A 25,745-nucleotide genomic window follows, 5' to 3' on the forward strand; every position below is an offset into this window, starting at 1 on the left:
GGTGTATTTTTTTTATAGATGACTGTGTGTAGAACTTACATATTATTATGTAATAGAAGTTCTAATTGAAAGTCATAACACTTTGAAAAAATAATAAAATTCATAAAATTGTATATTAAAATACTTTGGCCATATCTGAAAGCTGTTATAAGCGCCTTGGCATCATCCCTATAGTACTGAATCAATGACTTTCTAGATATTCAGAATTAGGAAATTATCACGCGTAAACTATTAACGCGCGAATCGGTCTAAAGATATGTGATGCCTCTGAAATTATTAGAATTAAAAATAATACAAGGTTGAAACATTTGAATAATATTTCTTGTGCATGAACAGCCTCCAAAGAATATTATTATAGGTATTAATAGGAGCAATATTATTTAGGTAAGTTATTTTATCAGATACTGAGATCGCTAAAAGAGAGGATTAATGAGCCAACAACCCACAATTAGCAAGTTTTTCAAATCTGTGAAAAAAAGTAATCAAATAATATCTAATGCTAAAGCTGTCAGAAAAATTGAGAAAAGTACTACACCATCATTAAATGTAGAAGTGATAGATGATGAGGAGGATGAGGATTATACTCAAGAAAAGAAGGGATTTAATGATGATATACCTAAGAATGAAGTGTCAAAGTCCGTACCAATAATCGAAGATTTAACTAATAATAACTGTCATAATATAGATATCACCGAGGTATCTGGTGGCAAATTAGAAAATAGCAACGAATCAACTTCAGTTAAAAATAAAGATGATCATGGTACTATTTTTAACTCTGAAATAGATAATAAAAATCGCAAGAAGGGCACTTCAGGCTCCAAAAATTTACTTCATTCTAAAAAGAGAGAGAAGTGCTCAATAGTCATTGAAGAAAACCCTAACAAAAAGTTTAAGCTGGATGCTCCAATTTACAAACGTAAGTCAAAGTTATCAACATCAGCCATTATATTAAACGACAAATCTGATACGTACTCTTTAGCAACTGTGAAATCAACTGCAAAATTAACTGCAAAATTAACTGCAACATCAAAGCTAACTCCATTAGATCAGCAGGTCAAGGATTTAAAAATAAATAATATGGATAAAGTTCTCGTAATTAGGGTAGGATATAAATACAAATGTTTTGCCGAAGATGCGGTAAAGGTGAGTAATATTTTACATATAATGCTAGTACCTGGAAAACTAACTATCGATGAATCTAATCCAAAAGATTCGGAACATAAGCAATATGCTTATTGTTCTTTTCCAGATACTAGGTTGAATGTGCATTTAGAAAGACTGGTTCGCAATAATTTAAAAGTTGGTGTTGTGGAACAATTCGAAACAACAGCAATAAAAAAGTTATCTTCTACATCTAATAAGAGCTCAGTTTTTGAAAGGAGAATCGCGAATACTTATTCAAAGGCAACGTTTGGTATTAATACACCATTTAAATGTGAAGGAAAGCATGTAATTGGTAATCTAAATAGTATTTGGTGTATATCAATTGAAAATATATCCAATACTCTAAATAACTATAAATTATTTTCAGTGAATCTAAATAGTGGTGAAATTATTTACGATACATTTGAAGAATTCCCAAAAAACCCGCAACAACTTTTAACAAGGATTAAATACTTACAGCCGGTTGAGATTATAACTTTAAAGGGGTCTTTGGATATTAAACTGTTTGAAAAGGATACTATAACAATAATTAATAAATCTGAAGATGAATATAATTCAATCATTCCTAATGAGAAATTAGATACTTTCTTAGTAGAAAATAAAATTGAAGAGAAAACTATAGAGAATTCTTCAGTCATTTTACAATTTTTATATGACTATCTGCAACAATATAATAACCAAGATATTTTACTAATTAAAGATAATTATAAATCATTTGTATCAACACAACATATGCTTCTCAGTTCGAAAACAATAGATACGTTAGATATATTTTCCAATAATGGAAGCAAGGGATCTCTCTATTGGATATTAGATCATACCAGGACACCTTTTGGATCAAGAACACTACTAGATTGGATATCTAGGCCACTTTTAAATGCCGAAGAGATAAATGATAGGCTTGATGCTGTTGAATGTATGAAAAATATAATTTCACAACATTTTTTTGAATCAATCGGCAATCTTCTGAAAGGGATGCCAGATTTGTTACGTGCTTTGAATAGGATTGCTTATGGTTCGATTTCGAAGAAAGAATTATATTTTTTTCTAAAGCAATTCAATATGTTGGAAGAGTTACTTGACTTACATTCAGATTTTATTGAAAGAGAAATTTTATCAAGCACTAACTCTATTAAATCTGATATGATTCGAAATATATTTATCTCTATCAATTTAAGAATTAAAGAAACTAGCATTTCCAACTTATTATCCATGATTAATGTTTCTTCTGTGCTTGATAAATCAGTTGAAAAGCAAACATTAGAATTTTTTAATTTAAATAACTACGATAATCCTGATAAAATCATTCAAAGGCAAAGAGATATTGAAGGCATTAAGTCTGAGTTAGATGAAGAATTGAAAATTATCCGTAAGCAATTAAAAAGACCTCATTTGAATTATAAAGATGAGAAAGACTATCTAATTGAAGTCCGCAATAGTCAAGTTAAGGGTTTGCCATCTGACTGGATAAAAATAAGTTCTACAAAAATGGTCGGTAGGTTTCAGACACCTAATGTAACTAAGTTATTAGAGAGACTACAATACCAGAAAGATATGTTACAACTTGATTGTGAGCAGGAATACTCTAGATTTGTTGATATTATTAACAAAAAGTATCCGCTTCTTAGAGATATTATCAATAATCTTGGGGTATATGATTGTATATTAGCTCTTGCGGCAGTCTCTTGTAATGTAAATTACACTAGACCTATTATTAATGATAAATATCAACACATTATTGGGAAAAATTCAAGAAATCCAATTGTTGAATCCTTAGATATAAAATACGTTCCAAATGATATCAATATTACGTCAACTAATGCTATTAATATTATCACTGGACCAAATATGGGTGGGAAATCAACATATATTAGACAAGTTGCATTGTTAGTGATACTTGCACAGGTTGGATCTTATGTTCCAGCAGATTTTCTTGAGTTAAGTATATTTGATAATATTTCCACTAGAATAGGTGCATATGACGATCTTATTAGAGGTGAATCCACATTTATGATTGAATTGAATGAAATTAAAGAGATTTTAGATACATACTCTAGTAAATCGTTACTTTTATTGGATGAAGTAGGACGAGGTACATCCACTATTGATGGTAAAGCAATCTCATCATCACTAATAAAATATTTTATAGAGACACAAGATTGTCCATTAATCTTCTTTACAACTCACTATCCTGTTCAAGACATTTCTAGTTCAACTATAAAGAACTATTTTATGGATTATATTGAAGAAATGAAGCCAGGAGAAACCTGGAGAAGTATCACTTTTCTTTACAAGTTAAAAAATGGTATATCAGAGGGCTCCTTTGGTTTGAATGTTGCTAAGCTGGCGCAAATCAATGAGAAGATTTTAACTAAAGCTCAAGAGCTTTCAGTTTCCATGAAAACAACATATGAACTTAACTCTGATTTAGAATTATTAATGGCTTTAAAAAGGATATTACACCAAGATAGATTATCAGCTAGTGAAAAGTTTTCTCATTTATTGGATATTGATAACTCAGATGATATTTAAATTACTATTTTTCAAGATGGCTATTTTTTCCTTTTTTTTTGATAGATCAACATATTTATTTAACTTCTATAGGTATATACATTTCTCAACTTTACACTTGATTTTTTATTTACTTTAATTTAAGCATTCCGGAACTTTGATTAGTTACAATACTAGGATTTCTTTACTCTGAGAAAAGGTATTTGTAATCTATAAGTGTTTAGTTTTTTTTGAATTGATTTTCATTAAAGACTATAGGATAAAATAAAAATTAAATAAATATGCACTATAATTGTTAAATATTAAAAAAAGTCATAAATGTTTGGGTAAACATGCAGATGCATCATGATGATATTATTTTTATCATACATGATTAGTTGTTTGTTTGTTTGTTTTTGATTTTTGATTTTTGATTTTTGATACCTTAATTTCTCTTGAAAAAGCCTCTGTGACTATTACTTCTCGATCTATTAGCATTAGGGGTATATGCGATCTTACCGTAAGAATTATTATCACCATATATCAATGAATCAGTATCTTTTTCCAATAAACTCATGGAATTGAAATCATGGAAAGGATCAGTATCAGAAACGTCATCATCGATTTCTACACTTTCATGGAAAATTTGTTGTTCTTCTTCTTCCAAGGAATCCTTCTTTTTACCCTTTTTCTTCTTGGTAGAAGATAATTTAGCAAAGTCATACCCATCTTCTGATAATGTGGGGATTAAAGGTGGTTCTTGATTTCTTAAGAAAGACCATTGAACTTTTTTAAAGAACGGATGTCTCTTAATATCAGCAGCTCCCATTTTAGAACCTAATCTTTTATTTTCATTTTTTGTTAATAATTTTTTAATAACATCTTTACAATTTCTTGTAATATCATTATTATTTGGGAACGAAACTTCATTTTTTAGAATATTTGAAAAAGTTTCATTAGTACTATCACCTTTAAATGGAGTAAACCCAAATAACATTTCATAAATTAATATTCCTAAAGTCCACCAATCCACTGCAGCTGTATGACCATTTCCTCTTATAACTTCTGGAGCGATATATTCTTCAGTACCTACAAAAGAATTTGTTCTAAACCCTTCTGAACAAATCTTTGTGTCAACCAAAGAGGATTGATTAAATTTTTTTACGACAGGGTTCTTAGCTACTTTTGATTGAATGGATAAATCAAAATCAGATAACATGATATGGCCTGATTTATGTAATAAAATGTTTTCAGGTTTTAAATCTCTATAGATATAGCCCATCAAATGTAAATATTCTAATGCTGCTGTAACTTCACTTGCATAAAATCTTGCAGCATCTTCACTGATACATTTTGAACGTCTTGTTTGTAAAGCTCTAAAAAATTCACCACCCATACAATATTCGATACAAAGATATAAATAATCTTCTGATTGGAATGAATGATATAATGTGACGATAAATGGATGATTACTAGAAGCTAAAATTTCCTGTTCTGCTAATACACGCTTAATTTTTTTTCTTTTAATCATTTGAGATTTATTAAAGATCTTTAAAGCATATAATCTTGAAGTACTCTTTTCTTTTACAAGATAAACTTTACCAACATCACCTTGTCCCAATAATCTTATCTTTTCAAAAGAGGTTGGGCCTACAGTAATATCTTTAAATTTATTACTAAATGATTTTGTTCTTAAACGGTTTGATCTTTTTGGTTCTTCAAAATCATCAACGAATTTTGGAGGTTCAATTGGAATGAATGAGCCAGAAGAAGATTGAAGTAAATTATGTGGATTATCATTTTGGCGTATTGGAGAAAAAGAGCCAAAATGATCTTGACTAATTGAATGTGGTTCTGAAGTAGCTCTTCTTATTCTTGTTTTATTTTTTGATGTAGTTGAAACATTTGAGTTAGAATTAGAATTGGAGTTTGTAGTAGAATTTAAATTTGTAATTGAATTAGAATTGGAATTCGGGTTGGAATTTGGGTTAGAATTGGTGTTTAAATAAGAGTTTGATAGTTTTGATTTAATCTTTGGTCTCATAACTTTTGTCTTTGAAGTGGAAATATTATCATTATCATTATTGTTCATATTTGAATTTATGTCATTAGTTGAAGTATTTATAGTTATATTTTTAATTTTATTTTCACTATAAGAATGCATATTTGTTGGAGGGGTGGTAATTAATTCTTCTAAAGCATCTGAATAATGATTAGTAGTATTATTTTTTTGATCTAATGACAGATTAGTTAAAGGAGGTTGAATCTGATAATGGGTATTTGAATTGAAATCATCTGATTGATGTTGTTGAGGAGAAGGGAATTGTAAAGAATGATTTGAATTTTGTAAAATATTTGTTGATGGATTTGTTGTGTTTGCAACGATCGAAGTTAAATTATCTATATGAGAATTTGTATTATTGCTTTCACCTGTACTATTGACATTCATGAATTCTAAATAATTGTCATTTTCGAAATCATTTTCGTAACCATCTTCAAAATCTTCATGTGAAATTAAATGTTCAATCGCAATACAAGGATCATTATTATTAAATTGTTTCAGCTCTTCATTTTCTTTGATTTCATTTAAAGATATGTTACTCATATCCTTTGTTAGATTTAAATTATGGTTATTTGAGGAAGTTTGTGTATTAGTACTATTATTATTATTGTTATTATTGTTATTATTATTTATAATAGTATTATTACCCTTATTGTTATTGATATTGCTATTTTGAATGGAATCTAACGATCTAGTCATGTGTTTCATGTAAGGAGGAGTATTTAAAGGTCCATAATCTAATGAATTATGGTTATATTGGTTAAAGTCATGATTCATTTGTTCTAATTTTGAAGATTCTTTGAAAGGATTTGTATTTGCAAATTCGTCTATGACTTTTGGTGAAGAATTAAAATAGTTCGGAGCAGGAGAATTTAATAAGAATTGAGTATTATTAGAGGCACTAACTGGGGAAATATTTCCGGTGCTGGTTGTTATAGAGCCACTTCTTGAAAGAGAATGAGTTCTTGAATGATTCCTTGAGTTTGAGAATTGTTGTTCCAAGATATGAGCAACTTCTGGAGATCTTGGCAAAGATACAGGTGTTATATTTATACCGTTTGCACTTGTTATTGTATTTGACGGATCTAAATTTGAGTTGCCCTTTAGTTGATCCATTGAAGCAGTGATATTATTATTATTATTATTATTATTATTATTATTATTATTATTATTATTATTATTATTATTATTATTATCATTATTATTTGTGGTTAAATTCATTTCATCAATTATAATAGTATTACTTTTAGATTGGTCCTCTGTTGTTGGAGTTATTGAAGTGGTTACATGGGATAAATTTTGCTTTTGTTTTTGTCTTTCTTTTTCCTTTAAAGAACTATGACTAAACGAAGTTGTAGTAGAAGATTTCAAGAAATTGGTTATTCTTGTAGTCATTTCGCTTGAAGTATTGTCATTGATTGGAGAGGAAGATGATGACGATGAAGAAGATGAAATGATATTGGAAGGCGAATTTGTAGAAGTAGCAGTGGAAGAATCTTTCAGAGTTGTATGGAATACTTTTTTAAGCTTTGAAAACCTAGAAGTAGGAATTGCATCTGAAGAATTAGAAGTCAGCAAGGGAGCAGGAGGAGTTGGTTTGGTAGTTGGTTGACTGTTATTGCTGTTAGTGCCATTATTGTTAGAAACTTCATCTGTTATACCATTGTTACTATCGTTATGATGCAAATGTAAATGTAAATGAGCTGATATAGAGGAAGCTATAGTAGTTGAGTCATTGTTATTATTTTGAGCTGCAGGTTCATTATTTGATGTGATAGTGTTGTGTTCATCTAAGGAAGATAAGTTTGTGGTTGCAGTCGTTGGAGTGGGGATAGTAGTAGAACCTAGGCTGATATTTCTTGAAGGAGAATTGGTGGCGGTTGAGTCATTATTATTTGTGTTATTGTTAATATTATTATTGTTGTTGTTGTTAGGTGATGCGGTATTAACATTTAAACAAGTATCCAAATGATTAGTTGAATTGTTTGTTGGGGGTGTGGCCGAAGTGGTGGTGGAAGTGCTTGTGTTTTTTCTAAAAGATCTGGGCAACAGTTTTGAAAAAGATACGGATCTGCTTCTGCTGCCTATCGACGAGCCCGGTCTTTGAAACAATTCTTGTTGTTCAGTCATGACGAATAATTAGCTTATATTTGAAGATTAATAATACAAAGTATGGGCAGCGAGATGAAAAGGGGAAGGGGGATGTAGGGCGGTAGAGGGAAGCGTTTATAATCTGGCAAAAGCAAAGCAAGCAGCAATTAATGTAAAGCAGAGCAAAGCAAAGCAATCTAGCAACGGTATAACGTTTGTTTGTCTTTTGTTTTTAAAAAACAATCAGCGAAACACGACCTAAAATGAGATAAATAGTTATAACAATTTGAAAAGGAAAAAAAAACCAAAAAAAAGGTAGCAGTCAGCTATCGAATAGTTGTCTACTACTCTATAGTCTAACACGTGATATTTGGTAATGCAACAAATAGCCCAACACTATAAAAGCCAGTGATATATAGTGATGTAAAACGCTATGAATCTGGGGGGTGGGGTGGGTAGGTGTGGGTGTGTGCGGGGCGGGGAGTGTTTCAAGCCTTCTTTCTTAATTACTTCTAAGTTTGTTGGAGGTTCCCTGCTTGAAGTACGTTAATTCCTGAGTGTAAGGTATATATTATATGTGTATGTGTATGTGCCTCTCTCTATTTTGTTGCAGTGTGTACCTTTGATGACTCTTGTGAAGAAGTATCTTGGAGTATATTCTTTAGTTATTAAGCAAATGAAATTATTTTTTTTTTCAAATTCTTCAAATCTTTTCCCCTTTTCCACAGAGTTACACAAATTTGAAATCAAAGTAAATTGAAACAAATTTAGTAAAATTAAATTTCAAAAAAAGAATAAACAAACGAGCCTCTATGAAAAAATCGTGGAAGTAAAATTAAGCAAATAATCGTTAATGGTTAGTAATCGAGTAAATAAAATCGTGGAAGCTAAGACTAACCATGCTTTACGAGGATATTTTCCACAATGTATGTGTGGATGCTGTCCTTTTTCGCCGTCGGCCGTGACCCAGACCCGTTTTTTTTCCGAATCTGGAAACGAAACATCCGGCGGAAAGAGCCGAACGGAGCGAAGCGGCTCTAAGCGGCCCGAAACGGAACAGAACGGAACGGAACGGAGCTAAGAACGACGGAGCTAAGCATTACGGAGAATATATTAGACCATATGTAGAGTATGTAAAGTATGTAAATTATTTACGTTGTGTTGGAATTAGCCGCCGACGTTGGAAACTACGGCCACGTGATCGAGATCGACGGATGTTGCGGGGTCTTTTACGCGAGGTGCGGAGACTATTTCTGGTGTCATTTCAGAAGCCATTTCTGGGGCAATTTCTGGTGCCACAGACGGGCTGGCAGGGCGACTGGACAGGGACTGAAGAAGCCGCAGAAGCTGTTCATCGGCTTGTAACGCACGCAAAGAGTCTTTATTTCCGCGTGATAATTCCTTTTGTAAGGCTCGACTGCCAAACGAGTAAGCGGGTGGCGGCAACAGGATTCGAACCTGTGATTGGAACTGGGATTGTGATTGTGATTCTGATTGTTTCTTCATTTGTATACAATTGTTTCTTAATAGACGAATCAAATAGCCAATTTTCAAATCTCTTTTTTTGGACGGGGTTTCCGAACTTAATTGTTTCAATACAAAACAATAAGTGTCTAAAGAAACTGTATTGAAACTTAAAGTCTTGGTAAACACTTTCAATGATTTATTATTATCATTGAAAAAAACATTTTGTCTTAATCGATCGTTAGGATTCATCATGATCAAGATATACTTGTTAAACTGTCGATGATTTGTGGTATGACTACAATCTTGGATCATCCTTCTATAAAACTTTTCGCCTATAGGGTTTCTTTGTACATGTTTGGTTATTTTTAAGTATTTACAATAATCATATAACCAATATCGGATTAATTCTTGGTAATCTCGTGAATCTACATATTTGTCGTATAATTGGCTCACATCGTTTAAAGTAATAATCCGGGGTAATGCATGACGCGCTTGGTTCATAGTTTCTGGAGAATTTGCTAAATCATGAGAAAACTCACGATACCACTCATTATAGAAAGTTTGTACATCAGTACTCACTTCTTTACCATCTTGATTATTCCTCCTTAAGCATGCTTCTTGATAAAGTCCATACGTATAGAAAAGATGATCTAGGGAGTTATTAAGAATCATATGTTTGGGACCCATCAATTTTGAATCTTCCAAAACAACAGGTTTATGGTGCTCCTCTTCCTTTATTTCATCCTCTAGAAGATCCAAACTCTTTTCACTTTCACCATTCTTCATTTTATTTAACCAAAGTTTTTCTAAACATAATATACCAGCCAATGTAATCACATTTGTCCCCAAGAATAAAAGATTCCCCGGTGACATGAGATATTGCCGTATCAACGGTTGCTCTTTAGTAGAGTGTGGCACACGCAAAGGGATATTGCTGTTAAATTTAATATTCTTATTCATTTGAAGGTCATGATATTGACATTTCCGGATTTGAATCCGAACTTTCAGTCGATTTATCATCCTCTGTAGTATAGTGTTTTTAATACCATATATCATACTGTCATTACAAATTTCTTGAGCTTGTAGAGGGGTGTATGAGCGGGTCCCCCTTTGTATATTGTTTTAAGCGTTCCTTATTTTTTTATTTTTATTTTTTTTTCTCATTAGATTATCTCTCTCGCTTTTTACAATCGGCCCTTAAGATTTTGCCTGACTTATCTGTATAAACATAATCCCCATTCATTAATGATATTTTGACTTCAAACATTATATGCTGCTAGTTATATTTATTAGTGTGAAACATCTGGTAAAACAAATTTTAGTCTTTTCACTTGCCCCCCCCCCCCCCCCCACCTTTAATTAACTCAATTCATATTCTCTTATATGGTAGCGCCGTGTGTCGAGTAAGTGTCTATAGAAAAAAAAAATCAAACCCAATCAGAAAAAGAAATAATTTTTCACTAATAGCTATAATAATACCATGAATCAAGAAAAAAAATACAAAAAAAAAGGATACTTCATCTACAAAATATGTTATATCTAACTGCAAACACCACTACTTCTGAAACAATACAAAAAATATCTCTTCAAGATAATGAATCAAACCCTACAGAATTCCCCTTCGAATTAATTTGTACTCATTGTAGGGAGTCACATGACTCCACCATCACTATGAATGCTTATGAAAAAGTCGATATAAGCGGTAGTAAAGGTGAAGCTTCAATAGTTGTTAGATGTAAATTTTGTAAATCTGAAAATTCTATTGTGTTGAAAATTATAGAAAATGAATTTAATTGTTTAATTGATGAAGAAGAAGGGAAAACTTTACAAACCAAAAGAAAAAAATTGGGTTTTAAAAAAAATTTAATAGATAATAATTGGATTCTATTGGAGTTGGATTGTAGAGGCTGTGAAGTCTCCAAATTCCATCCAGAATTGATCACCTTTAATGTCGTTTTAAAATCAGGTTCTATTTTAGAATGTCAATTAGACGAAAATGAAAATGAATGGTATGATTATGACGAGGATGCGGGTGAAGAAGTTTCAATTATTGATTTCCAATTTAATATTATTAATAACAAAGGGAAATAGAGTTACATAATGATAGATTTTGCGTTTGTTTGTGTTTATATCTTCGAGTTTTACTTTTAAACGTACCAAGAGATGTTTTTTTTAGATTTAGTCATTCCAGAAATATTTAAGTATTAACGTAATATAAGTAAAAACTTTAAAAAGATGATATCTATAAAATTAATTATTGCAGAAATTTATTAATGTAAATTCTCTTACTACTTATTAAAATGTATATTTTATCTTAAATCTAATTTCATTCCAAGCAGGAAAAAAATACTACCATTGGGTTATAATTTCTAACTACAATACCTTTAATAGGTTAAAGAATGAGAGATTACTTCCCAGAATACCAGTACCTTGGTAAAATAGATTGGTTATCTGACTCAGAATACTTATGTCAAATAGTAAATATTGTTGCATTTTTGAATAACTCATAAACTATTTTTTTTCTATGATACTATGTGAGAAATTAGACAGCAGAAATGGCCCTATCAACATTACATATTTAGCATTAAAAATACTAATTAATATGTAGATAACCAAAGATCATGGTATTTTGAATACTGTGCTATACTTATTTTTCCCTTAAATGCAGGAATTGATTAATATTCTACTTCATTTTTAATTCAACTATTAAAGTTTGAGCTTGTTTCTGGTAATTCTATTAAGGTAATACTTTGAGTTCACGATCTCTTATTAATTTTTAATAAGCCAATTTTAAGTCTTTAATCTTCATATAATTGTGAGAAATGGTGCTATTTAAGTACATTTTTTAATGTCCAAACTAGTATGTTAATACATATAAAGTAACAACAGATATATTCACTCTTCAAGATTTTGTTTACATAGAATCAAGTTCTGTCATAAAAATATTTCTTTTTATTCAAAATGAATCAAATATTTCACCTCATATATGCCTTGTCTATATTTGTTTGCTTTTAATTAATATTTTTTTTTCTTATTTATAGTGTTAAATTAATAAAGGAAAAATTGTTTTTTTTTGTTAACTATATAATTATATGATGCTCTAGAGTAATGTAGTGTCTTTTCTATGTAATATTCTATCCTAATATGATAAGGATATTTATATAAATAAATGTAATTTTTTAAATGATGAAATATAATGCAATCCAAATGATGTTGAAAAATGGTGAGATAAATAGGGAAGAACCTTCACCTGAATATTCTATAACAGAACCAGTTGTGCTAGGAGTAGCTTTGCTCTGTAATGGTGTTGAAACAGTAGCTAAAGTAGTTTTACTTTCTAATGGTGTTGAAGAAACAGTAGCCAAAGTGGTGGTTAAACATGAGGTTCCAGTACAATGTGGTTCTGACTTTGTTTGTGAAACAGAGGTACTAGTAGCTTCAACTGTGCTTTTTGATGTTGATTCTAAGGTAGTTGGTTTAAATACTGAAGTAACTGTTTGAGCTGTATGAGCAGCACAATCTCCATTTGGTGAACCGCATGTAGTTTCTTGAACAGGTGTGGAAGTTTGAGTAACAGAAACAGTAGATGGTTTAGTACATTCAGATCCAGTACAACTTTCAATTTTTTGTGATTCTATGACAGTATTACTTGGAGTAGAAACACTTGGATTAAATTTAATACTTAAGGAGGAACTAATTGTTTGAACAGTGGTAGAAGTAGTAGTTAATTTGACTGAAGGTGTGGTAGAAACAGAATTGATGGAATTATCATCAGTTGTGGTGGTTATTTCCAGTGATGGTGTAACTGTAGACTTATGTGTAGAGTCGGTTAAAGGACACCAAGTTGTTACAATTGTAACCTTACCGTCTGTGGTAGTTGTAATAGTCGACAATACATAGGAAGATTCAGAAGATTCAGAAGGTTCATATAAGACACTGGATGATGGTTTTGGGCAGTTAGCTCCGTCACAAGTAGAGACATTAGATGTTGTCTTGATATCTTTACATTTGGATTCAGTACAGGTTTCTGTGGAAGTTAGAGTTATTTGTGAAGTTATAACTGTTGGTTGAGTGTCAATAGAATCACTCTTAGTTGAAGATTTTTCCAATGGGCAGGTGGTAGTATAGACTGTCACCTTACCATCAGTAGTAGTAGTAATTGTGGATACAGTTGAATGTGGGATACTTTGTGCAGGGGTAGAAGATGAAACAACTGTGATAAGATCAGATGGAGTTGAGCTAGTGGTAGTAGCAACTGGAGTAGAGTTGGATTCAGTGGAGGTAGTAGTGGTAGCAACTGGAGTAGAGTTGGATTCAGTGGAGGTAGTAGTGGTAGCAACTGGAGTAGAGTTGGATTCAGTGGAGGTAGTAGTGGTAGCAACTGGAGTAGAGTTGGATTCAGTGGAGGCAGTAGTGGTAGCAACTGGAGTAGAGTTGGATTCGGTACTACTTGTTTCTTGACACTTTGCTTCAGTGCACTCCTTATATTCAGTTGTTGTTTGTTCACAGTTAGTACCTAAACAAATATAGGAAGTGCTTTTGGAAAAGATTGAAAGAGTTGTAGTTTGCATTGTAGTTTTAATGAGGCTAGAATCCGAATTAATATTTGAAGAAATAATAGCAGTCAAGGTTTCTGGTTCATCTTCAAGTGGTTTACATTGGGAGTCTGTGCAAGTAATAATTTTGCTAACTGTTGATGTAGAAAAAGACTGTGTTGATTCAGTACTTGTGGATATTGTTTTAATAGTAGTCAAAGGGCACCAAGTTGTGTATACCGTTACAATACCATTAGTTGTTGAAGTAACTGTTGAAAGAGTTTGAACTATAGTCTGACTATTAGAATGATCTGTGGAAGTTGTAATGGTTCTTTTATTTGTGCTAGTATAGACCGAATTGGACGAATCGTTATTTTCAGTCATTAAAGATGTATAATGGCATTCACCGTTTGAGCATGATTCAATTTTAATGGTTACAGTACTGTCAATAGCAGAAGTTTGATATGTGGTAGTTGAGAACGTAGATGTAGTTTCTAATAGAGATTTAGGTGTACTAGAAGATTCTTGTAAGCTACCACTTGTGCTTTTAGCATCTAAAGTTGTGACATTTCTTGTGGAAATGATATGCTCATCAGTTTTTGTAGGCAAAGTTACAGAATTTTCTGAAGATGTTGTCAATGTACTGTCAATGGTGGAGATAGAGGTAGTAGTTTTAACATTTGTGGTAATTGAATCAGTAGTTGAGCTAGATGGAGCATTGCTGTCGGTGGAAGCAGAGACTGAGCCAGAAGAAACACTACTGTCGGTGGAAGCAGAGACTGAGCCAGAAGAAACATTACTGTCGGTGGAAGCAGAGACTGAGCTAGATGGAGCATTACTGTTGGTGGAAGCAGAGACTGAGCCAGAAGAAACACTACTGTCGGTGGAAGCAGAGACTGAGCCAGAAGAAACACTACTGTCGGTTGAAGCAGAGACTGAGCCAGAAGAAACAGAATCGCTTAGATATTCACTTTGGCTGATAGAGGCTTCAGTAGGAATTGAACTAGGGAATGCACTACCGATAGTAATGGTTGATGAGGAGGATAGTGGACACCATGTTGTATAGACAGTTACGATACCATTAGTTGTGACAGTAGTTGTGGATAGAGTGGCAATATATTCTGAAGTTGTTGTCAATGTGCTGCCAATAGTAGAAATAGATGTTATAGTTTTAATATTAGAAGTAGTTGAAGCAGTAGCTGAATTGAAAGAATCACTGATGTAAGATGATCTTGGTGTTTCCATAGCATTAGATGCAGTGGAATCAGAATCAGCTGGTGTTAGCATAGAAGATTGGATGTTGGAAGAAGTAGAAACAGAGAGTTCAATATTAGAAGAACTTGAAAAGTCTAAAACTGAAGATTCTAATTTAGAATATTCCATAGATGATGAGCCTAATAAAGAAGAATCTGAACTGTATGTTGATGATTGCAAATTCTGAGTATCAGAATACGTTTGAATAGAGCTCTCTAAAGAAACAGCGTTGGAAGCTGTAGAAGAACTTGATTTATCTAAAGAGAAAGTATTTGAGATAATTGTGCTTTGGTAGTCATTGGAAGTCAAAGTTTGTTTAGGTTCAGAAGAAGGGTTAGTTGATAATTCACAAACATGGCAGATGGTAGAAGTAATTGTAGAAATTAATGACTCTGTTGAAGTAGTAACCTTACCATAAATATCAGTAATAACTTTGGTAGTAGGGATAGTAGTTAATTGTGTAATAACGGTGTATGAATTTTCGAAGTTTGATTCAATAGATGAAACCGATGGAATTAAAACATTTGTAGAGTCACTGTTTGGAAAATCACTACCAATTGAAGTATCAGAAATATATTTAGTGTTTCCATATGATGAGACTGATGAGATATGGGAAGAATTGGAGAAAAATACTTTTTGAGCACTAATACATGTTAAGAGACTTAGAAGCTCCAACATAAGTAATTGATTTAATTTCATTATTTAATGATCTAAGTTTATTTGATGTTTGAAGATGCTTAGATCTATTGATTTAGTTTGGTATTATTTTGGTAAGAACTAAATGAAAATACAAAATGATCTATTTCATTCTTTGAACATCAATTATTATTCTTTATATATCTTTTCAAGTTAGATGTGGACCTTCATATTTTTATTATGCTTACCATCGCATTCTTTGAGGTGATGCATCATCATTACTACTGAAAATATTTTTCAACATTAATTCTGTACCAAGACAGTTTTACTTCTAAACTAAAGCTCATATCTAATATGCTTAACCAGCAGATCAGTCTCATTATTAGTATTCATAATTTAATTGTTTGAGTTGATACGTCATTATTACTGCTGAGAATGTCTTTCAACATTAGTTCTGTACCCTGAAAGTTTTACATGTAAACTAAATTAAAGTTCATATCTAATGTGCTCAACCAGCATTTTTTTTTGATCCAGAGAATTTGCGTACAATAATAATATAACTATGTATATATTTCATTCATGATTGTTTTAACCTCATTACAAGTTTGTTTCATAATAGTGTCAATTAATAAATGGTGACTTTTTTTTTCACAGGAATAAACCTCAATTTAAAGGGGAATAAATTACCGTAGGAAATCAATTAAGCTTCTTTTGTTAGAAACAATCCCGAAACACAGACAGAATTTTAATTTTGATGCGTTTTCACTTTAAACCCCAAAAAGGAAAAATTCAGAGGAAATTAAAAATTTGAATAATCAAAAATTACAATTTTCAAGTAGTGAGACAAAATATTACAAAATTTGTTTGCATACAAGAATATTGCCTATCAACAGTATAATTCCCGTAGTATTAATTTCAACAACTTATTAGAAAGTATATACAATGTATATAAAGTTTTCTGGGGAATAGATATGTAAGTATATAAAGTACAACAACATATTTTTATGCTTTATTTAGAAGGCCAATCAAGAGGAAATATGTTTATGTAGAATTGAAGTTAGATACATAGTCATTAATTAATTTTCTAACTCCACGTAATTGCTTGGAAATAAACCTTTTTCACCCGAAGATTCAAGTTCTCCTAACCACCAATCATCGTCAACAAATTCGATGTTAATAATCTTATCATTTTCATTAAATGTTAATTCATTATCTTCAGCGGCTTCATAATCGTATTGTGCAATAGCAGTTGCTCCTCCAGCTGGTTTAGATGGCTCTTCAGTAGCATTTTCTCTTGAAGGTAATGATGGTACAGGTTCACTTTCTTGTTGTTCAGTATTTCCTCTATTTGGTAAAGATGGAGCATCTTCTTCTTCAGGTCTACTTCTAGATGGCAATCCTGGGGCTGGGGCATCTTCTTCTTCCGGTCTACTTCTGGATGGCAATCCTGGAGCTGGGGCATCTTCTTCTTCCGGTCTACTTCTGGATGATAATCCGGGAGCTGGAGCTTCTTCTTCACGATCATCCCATTCATCATCGTTTTTACTTGATTTTTTGAAATCATTATTATCTTGCATGCCGGGCAAAGGAGTACCAAATTGTTTGGTATTTTTGTTTGAAGAAAATTCATCAATTGGAGCTGGTTGTTTTGAGAATGGTTTTGGTGAAATTACTTGAGGTTCATCGTTACTTGCTGATAATTTTTCAAATTTTGATTTTAAGTCATTAACAGCTGGTTCTTCTGCTTCTTCATTATCATTAGCATTAACGTTATAACTAGTAGTATTTCTTGGAGATGAGAGTGATTCATCGGTAATTCCTGAATCTTTATTATTGGCAGCTTTCTTTTCAGCCCATAATTGTGCTGGGGACTTTTCATTTGTAAAGCCTTTAATTACTTTATCATTATCAGTTTTATAATTATCAGTAGATAGTGGTGGCTTTGTACCCAAATAAGCATTCATTTCTTGATCTCTTTGCGATTTTGATTGTTGTTTTAAGTTATTGATCTCATCAGAGGGGTTAATTTTATTAGAGCTTGGAGTAGAGTTAACTAAACGTGGATCTTCCTTTGCATTTTCTTCTGCAATAACTTTTTGTAAATCGACCTTACCAATTGGTTTATAAGCAGATTCGGAAGGTTTTAAAGGAGTCTTATCGAAGTCACGTTCTTTAACTTCTGGCTCGCCCCAATCATCATCATTATTACTGTTATTATTATTACTATTATTATTATTATTATTATTTCTATTTGGTAATGAGGTAGATTCAAATTTCTTTGTTGCTGGAATACTAGAAGCTGCTTGTGGTGGTGGTGGAGATTGAGTCTTTTTTGGTAAAGTACGTGGTTTGCTAGTTGAAATACCAGTAGATTGAATGGAATAACGAGCACCTGCAGCGTTACTAACCTTCATTAATATTTCATTTTCATTCAAATCATCTTCATCTCTTGCAGTAACTTGAACATGGTACCCTTTCAAAACTTTATTAGCTACAGTACCAAAATTTGCAGCAAATGATGCTCTCGTCTTCATTGGAGCAGAATCTGGACACCAACCAATTAAGATTATTTTCTCGACATCAGAGCCAGGTGGTGAAACACGGGCCAAACCGAATTGAACTTTTGAATCATCAAAAGAATGTAAAAATTCTGAGAAATCATTACCAGTTTCTTCTGGGCCATACTCTTTGTTTGCATTTGGACCAATGATTAACCAAGTAGTGTCTGAGTTACCTCTAACAACTTTGGAATAAACTTCTTCGATTTCACGCGATTTGGTGGTACAATTGATAGGTTCTAAAGCCATGATTAAAATGTGATAATTTGCTATTAAGAATTAAAGATTTTTTTTTTATTTGAAAAAAAGAAAAAGCAAAAAAACAGAATTTAAAGACAACAATTTATGATATACTAATATTTCTTGTAGAAAAAGTATTAAGTTTCAAAACTAATCACTTTTCTTTATTTGTTTTTAATTGTTGTTGTAGAATTCAACTCTGACAATTGTTTTAATTCTGATATTTGTTTTCTATCCGTATTGAAAAATTTATAAGAGATCAATTGATAGAAGCTTATTAATTTCCCTTCTTTGAAACCAAGCAAATTTCACTCTATTTACCCATGTATTTAGTTATTGACTATTTCTCACCTTAATATTAATTTCGCCTCCCTTGGATTGTTACCCGGTCAATTACTTTCGAAATTTGGGGGGATGGTAATATTATTCTGGGCCAGGGAACATAGGCTGACCAGGATTGTGTGTGGAAGATCTCCTGAAAAAAATGGCTGGTATCCCCTCATGTTTCGCATCGTTCAAGGTGACTGATAACTAAAAATTTCCTTACAAAATGGAAAAAATATCTTTGGAATCTGGAAACACCCCTTTTTTTTTCAATGCATCTAAGGTTAAATATATACAGGACAAGAATATATGATTGTCTGCAACACACTAACAGTAGCTACACTATAACTAGAACTAGGAATGTAGATATTAAGTAGAAAAGAAAAGTTATAGTAAAAATGTACTCTTATGATCACTTAATGTGTTTCACCTACCACTGCTTGTAATATCATTTGGGTTAAATATTTGGTCCAAGACTGTATAAACAATCATAGTGCTCAACATTTCAATTGTGTGTCCTTTTTATAGGTTATATGAACTTATTCATAAGAATGCCATAATTTACAGATAAGCTCCAATCAAAACAAAGTGAAAACCAATAGAATTGTTGTTCCGGATTATTTAAAAACTATGTATATATATATATATATATGCCATACTAGCACGTGATACCCCTAATTCTTTTTTAGAACATAGTCTCCTCTCCCTTCCGTCGCAAAAACCGTACATTATCTTGTAAGGAGTTCTCATCAGTTGCTTAAAATAAAAAAATAAAAAAATACAATAGCTGAATGAGGGATAAATCCCCTTTAGATCCTTTTCAAATAAGTTTTCAATACACACTGAGATATGTATGATAAAATATTTCAGCCTAGTAAATAATTGACAAAGTAAGTAACTAAATAGAGTAGGCGATAGGTAGAATATTCGAAATAATAGCAGATACTCAGGGATAAAATAAAACCATTACGCTGTTAACTGAGTAATCTCTTCATACCATTTCACATCTGTTAAATCTTTTGGATATTTATCTTTATTCTGAACAATCTGCTTCAGCTTTGCATAATTTCCTTTTTATATACCATTCAGAAATTCTAAAGAGATTCCTTCATTTAACAGATTTGATCGTGCACATCAACATTATATTGATCCCCAACATTAGCATTGAGTGAAATTTACTTAATAAATTTTTCATTCAATCTCTGTCATTCGATTACTTCCAACTTGTTTACAAATAGCGTTAAACTCTTTTGAGTTCATATATTACTAAACTTAAGTTTCAACAGTATATTTTCAAAAAAATAAAAAGAAAATATTTTTTTTCAACAAATTACAATGTCTGAAAATCATAATTCATCCACAATCTCCTCATCATCGCATGTTAATCCAACTTTTACATTTAACAGTGTAGTTGACAGTGATGATGATATTAATAATAACAGTCCGAATGATGATATCATTGATGATCCTGATAATAACAATAATTCAATCTCTCTTCAAGCAGCTCCAATGAATGAACTGCATAAAATACGTCATCGTAGAATGTCATTGTTAACTGATTTCAATGATCCATTTTCAAGTGCTGAAGTTTATTATGGTCCACAAAAGAATCCAGTTAAACGTACAAATTCTTCTAAAAAGCTACATTTTAGAAATAAGTCAAGGACCATGAGTGTCTTTGGTAATGTTTCTGATTTTAAAAAAGGCGCATTAAAACATTATCCAATAAAAAGACGTGGTTCCGAAGATGATACATATTCAAGTAGCCAAGGTGATCGACAATTCTTTATAGAAGATGTTGATTCCACATTAGAAGAATTATTAGGAAATGAAGATACAGACAGTAACTTCCAAATTACTATTGAAGATAGAGGTCCTAAAGTTTTGAAAGTAGGCACTGCTAATTCGGGTGGTTATAAATTCATTAATGTTAGAGGTACTTATAATTTATCTAATTTATTACAAGAATTAACAATTGCTCAAAGCTTTGGTCGTCATCAAATCTTTTTGGATGAGGCACGTATTAATGAAAACCCTGTTAATAGACTTACTAGATTAATTACACATCAATTCTGGAATAGTTTAACAAGAAAAGTGGATTTAGATAATGTAGCACAAATAGCCATGGATGAAAAAATTGATACTCCGGGTGCAAAGATTCCAAGGATTTATGTTCCATATGGTTGCGAAGATCAATACGCCTTCTATATTGAAGCGGTTCAAAAGAATCCTTCAATAAAATTAGAAGTTGAATACTTGCCAAAAAAAATTACCCCTGAATATGTGAAGTCCATTAATGAAATTCCAGGTCTCTTAGCTCTAGCAATGGAAAAGCATATTGATCCATCCACTGGTGAAAAGACTTTGATTAGTTATCCTTATTGTGTACCTGGTGGCAGATTTAATGAATTATATGGTTGGGATTCGTATTTAATCGCATTAGGTTTATTAGAAAGTAATAAAGTAGATGTGGCAAGGGGAATGGTAGAACATTTCATATTTGAAATTGAACATTATGGGAAAATTTTAAATGCAAATAGATCATACTATTTATGTAGATCACAACCTCCATTTTTAACAGATATGGCTTTAGCAGTATTTGAAAAAATTGGGGGCAAGAGCAATCCATCTGCCATTCGATTCTTGAAAAAGTCTTTTGCCACAGCTATAAAGGAATACAAAACAGTATGGATGGCTGAACCAAGACTCGACCCTATTACAGGTTTATCTCGTTATCATCCAGATGGTTTAGGGATACCACCAGAAACTGAACCAGAGCATTTTGACGCTATACTAACACCATATGCGAAGAAACATAATGTTACCATTCCAGAATTTAGAGATTTATATAATGATGGGACTATTAAGGAACCAGCATTAGATGAATTTTTCCTACATGATCGTGCTGTAAGAGAATCAGGCCATGATACTACTTACAGATTTGAAGGTGTTTGTGCTTATTTGGCAACAATTGATTTAAATTCTTTGTTGTATAAATATGAAATTGATATTGCTGATTTTGTGGAAGAATTTTTTGATAATAAATATGTAGATCCATTTGATGGCACAACAACAGATTCTCAATATTGGAGAGCCGCTGCAGGAAAAAGAAAAAATACTATTAATAAATTAATGTGGGATAAAGAATCTGGTTTTTTCTATGACTATAACACACAAGTGAGGCAACGCACTTCATATGAATCAGCCACTACATTTTGGGCCTTATGGGCAGGAATGGCAACTCAAGAACAAGCAGATATTATGGTAGCAAAAGCACTTCCAAGATTAGAAGTTTTGGGTGGATTAGTGGCATGCACAGAGGAATCAAGAGGACCACTTTCAGTCACTAGACCATCTAGGCAATGGGATTATCCATTTGGTTGGGCTCCTCATCAAATTTTGGCATGGGATGGACTCTGTAGATATGGATATACTGGAATAGCTACTAGGTTAAGTTATAGATGGCTTTACATGATGACCAAAGCATTCGTTGATTATAATGGTATTGTTGTTGAAAAATACGACGTTACAAGAGGTACAGATCCTCACAGAGTTGACGCAGAATACGGTAATCAAGGTGCTGATTTTAAAGGGGTTGCTAGAGAAGGTTTTGGTTGGGTTAATACAAGTTATCTATTGGGTTTAAAATACCAAAATTTACATGCAAGAAGAGCGCTAGGTTCTTGTATCCCTCCTGTTCCTTTCTTTAATAGATTGAAACCAGAAGAAAGACGCAATTATGGTTTTGAGTACTGAAAATATTTCCAAATATTTTCTAGTTTTTTGATTTTATATAGCTTTACGCGGCTCCATTCATATATAATATCTGCAATATAATTTTTTTTTTAGGAACAATGTTCCATACTCCTTATTGAATATAGAAAAGCTTGCACATACATTTATATTGGAGTTTGTGCAATAAAAGCATACTGAAAATAAATACAGATTATATGCCCATAATTCGTTTAATTTGCAAGTAATGCAAACTTTTGCACGAAACGTACATTTTCTAAGTGCAACGAGCAATAATTTTGTCCGTATCACTAAAGGCGAATTCGCTTTTCGATTATAAGTCTGTAATTGTAAAACTTTCATACTAGTCGTTGAACAACACTCACCAAATTTCGTAATTTCATGTCTTCTTCTAAAATGGTTTTTTGAGACAATCTCAATATATAAAAAATTAATTAAACCGCATTTTTCCATCAAGAATAATGATAATTGTCTTTCAAAAAATTTTCAATATCAATATTTTCAACTTATAATTTCAGTTCGGATCCGATAATTTATGTATAATTTAAAATTATTCAATTTTGTGTAGATTTAATTGTTTATCTAATTTGGAATTATTTATTATTAATATTATTTATTAATATATTTATTTAAATAAAATAATAATGAGTTATAGTTTTATATTTTAAATTTATTTAAGTTAAAAATCTTAATTTAATTATTATTTATAGATTTTATTTATTATTATATCACGTGAATATTGGAATCAAATTCCTTATTTTTAAACACTGTAGACATTGACTAGATTTTCATATGTCTATTCTTTCATATAAATTATTCAAATTGTGTTGTTTATTATTTTTATATCATAGAATAATTTTTAGCATTTTATTGGTGTAGGTTAACAATACACTTTTACTATGTAATAGTTTAATTAGTAAATATTAAATATTGCAAAAATATATAATAAAAATACAAGTATTTATATGATAAACTAGTTAACTTTACTATTTTAGTTCATTATATATTTTTGAGGTATTTGGTTAAATATCCGTGTAAATAAATTTATAAATTTTAGACTGTGACCTCAAGCATCTCAAGTAACTACAACATTTACAATATTAAATGGTATTATTTTCGTGATCTAAAAAATGTAGTTTTATTATATTTGTTCTGTTTATTATTCATTTTCTACTTATTGCTATGTTATGACGTTACTTAGGTTCTATGAGAATTGATATATACGTCATGCAAACGTATTTTAGAGGGGTAGGCAATAACTATATAAAGCTTATCTTTAAAGATAAAATTATTTAATGTAAAAGTTTAATTTGTTATTGAAAGCATGTCTTCCACTTTGTTATGCAAAGGGTATTAATAGCAAAAAGATTTTAACTTACATTTTTGTAGTCAAAAAATTGAGCTCCTGAATCTATGGTACAAATACTTGAAATATCTATAGAATACACCAGATCATATATCAAGTATAAACTAACTTAGGAAGTTTTTCTGCTCTTTCTTGAGATTTTTGTTGTTGAAAATGTTTACCCACAGCTGAAGATTCGGAAGAAGTATCATTAATAGCTAAATAAAAATCGTAGCTGAGATATTTTACAGATTACTGTTTCAAGTTTTTCAAAGTTTTAGTTTTAGTGATGATGCTACAAGAAGAGTAGGTAAATTTTTAGTAACATCAGCTTTTAGTTTTAATATCAAAATGTCATCTAACTATTTGGGTCTATGCTGCTTATTTTTTCCATAATCTACTATAAACTTTACTTTAAGTATTGAGAGTTAACTATAAAGCTGTTAAGAATTTATTATCATAGCTACTTCTAGTGTTAATGAAGAATTTGTCCAAGACTTTGAAACTTAATACTTTAAAAGGATTTCGGCACTTTGTGGTGTAATAATTGTTTACATGCATATTACAATAGGGCATCAAAATTATCTAAACTTTTTAAAAGCTAAATAACCTTGTATATCTCCATTTCATATAAAATATAGTCATATTTTTAACTTTACTTCATAAATGTGGATCAATTATAATATTATTTCATACGAATGATTAAAGACAAAAAAAAGTCCTAAACTAGTCACTGTGTGAAATCAAAGGTTCTATAATATTAATTGATATAGCCAGTTAACTAATATATACTGAACGTGAAATCTATTAGTAATCTAAACAACTTATTATTAGGAATTAACAAACTTTATGTCAAGAAATATTAATACACTAAATAATACTGTTGTTAAAAGCTGCCTTTCAGATTTGTTAAAATTAGAAATTAAAGGGCAATTACTTGTAAGGTATTACTTTAACTAGTCGGATAAATCATTCATTTTATAACTTGAATCTGTAGGTTCTTTAGAATACTAAATCATAAACGTATAGCAAATATTTCAAAGTATAAACTCTGTGAAAAGTTTCAATTATATAGTCATATTTATATTGACATTAAAAATATTTTATTAGTTATACGTCAGAAGTATGGCCTTTAATTATTTATTTTTAAATACCACTGAGCTAGTTGTTGAATACTTTTATCTTTGTTAAGAAATATAAATAATTAACTCAATTTGGCTCAAATATTGTTCAATCTTTTCTAGCCATTGTGTTTTTACTCAAAATTTTCGTTTATTTTATTTAACACTTTCTTGTATTATATAGATATTTATTATTGGTAGGTTGTCTTTGGAAGTATCAGGTTTATTTAATAGAACTAGTAAAATCCTATTATTCATAAAATTTTCATGTTTTATTGATTTTTTTGTTTATTATAAATACTAAACATAAAAAAGTTTAGATTTTTCATCAGGTGTAAAAATTAAACATAAAATATTATCAATATTTTAGTTAACTTATTTTTTCTTTGAATAATACCTAATAATTTCCCTTGATTTATACTTTTAGCTATTTATCAACACTATTTTAATAAATAAGCTATTAAATAAATGGAAAAATTAAGGAATCTACCAGGAACACAAATATTGTCAGAGCTGTGGAATTATGTGTCATAAGTCGTAGGTTTGTGTTAACAGCTAATAAAGTATGAATTTAGTCGTAATTATGGCTTTATACAACAACTAATAACAACTTAATATAATAAATAACCCAACATGCATTAATCATACGTGGTCTCACTACTAAAAATACCCAAGTAATGATATTAAGAAGGTATTAGGATGTGA

General features: G+C 31.0%; 7 protein-coding genes across 7 annotated transcripts; 3 read left to right on the forward strand and 4 right to left on the reverse strand.

The window, feature by feature from the left end:
* Positions 1 to 429: 429 nt before the first annotated feature.
* On the forward strand, positions 430 to 3,696 carry MSH3 (mismatch repair protein MSH3; the record flags this gene model as incomplete). Its single annotated transcript, XM_004181038.1, has 1 exon — positions 430 to 3,696. One exon carries the CDS (start codon positions 430 to 432, stop codon positions 3,694 to 3,696), a length of 3,267 nt encoding a protein of 1,088 aa, XP_004181086.1.
* Positions 3,697 to 4,099: 403 nt separating this feature from the next.
* Positions 4,100 to 7,846, reverse strand: TBLA0F00240 (serine/threonine-protein kinase; the record flags this gene model as incomplete). The annotated part of the gene is made up of 1 exon (XM_004181039.1): positions 4,100 to 7,846. One exon carries the CDS (start codon positions 7,844 to 7,846, stop codon positions 4,100 to 4,102), a length of 3,747 nt encoding a protein of 1,248 aa, XP_004181087.1.
* A 1,128-nt stretch (positions 7,847 to 8,974) lies between these two features.
* Positions 8,975 to 10,330, reverse strand: PET494 (Pet494p; the record flags this gene model as incomplete). The annotated part of the gene is made up of 1 exon (XM_004181040.1): positions 8,975 to 10,330. One exon carries the CDS (start codon positions 10,328 to 10,330, stop codon positions 8,975 to 8,977), a length of 1,356 nt encoding a protein of 451 aa, XP_004181088.1.
* Positions 10,331 to 10,804: 474 nt separating this feature from the next.
* TBLA0F00260 (uncharacterized protein) lies at positions 10,805 to 11,365 on the forward strand (the record flags this gene model as incomplete). The annotated part of the gene is made up of 1 exon (XM_004181041.1): positions 10,805 to 11,365. One exon carries the CDS (start codon positions 10,805 to 10,807, stop codon positions 11,363 to 11,365), a length of 561 nt encoding a protein of 186 aa, XP_004181089.1.
* Positions 11,366 to 12,453: 1,088 nt separating this feature from the next.
* TBLA0F00270 (uncharacterized protein) lies at positions 12,454 to 15,762 on the reverse strand (the record flags this gene model as incomplete). The annotated part of the gene is made up of 1 exon (XM_004181042.1): positions 12,454 to 15,762. The coding sequence occupies one exon, from the start codon at positions 15,760 to 15,762 to the stop codon at positions 12,454 to 12,456; it is 3,309 nt and encodes a 1,102-aa protein (XP_004181090.1).
* A 1,013-nt stretch (positions 15,763 to 16,775) lies between these two features.
* ABP1 (Abp1p) lies at positions 16,776 to 18,506 on the reverse strand (the record flags this gene model as incomplete). Its single annotated transcript, XM_004181043.1, has 1 exon — positions 16,776 to 18,506. One exon carries the CDS (start codon positions 18,504 to 18,506, stop codon positions 16,776 to 16,778), a length of 1,731 nt encoding a protein of 576 aa, XP_004181091.1.
* Positions 18,507 to 20,156: 1,650 nt separating this feature from the next.
* TBLA0F00290 (alpha,alpha-trehalase) lies at positions 20,157 to 22,577 on the forward strand (the record flags this gene model as incomplete). Its single annotated transcript, XM_004181044.1, has 1 exon — positions 20,157 to 22,577. One exon carries the CDS (start codon positions 20,157 to 20,159, stop codon positions 22,575 to 22,577), a length of 2,421 nt encoding a protein of 806 aa, XP_004181092.1.
* Between the last annotated feature and the right edge of the window lie 3,168 nt (positions 22,578 to 25,745).

This window comes from Henningerozyma blattae, chromosome 6 (assembly GCF_000315915.1).
Source record: "Henningerozyma blattae CBS 6284 chromosome 6, complete genome".
Classification (NCBI taxonomy): Eukaryota; Fungi; Ascomycota; class Saccharomycetes; order Saccharomycetales; family Saccharomycetaceae; genus Henningerozyma; species Henningerozyma blattae.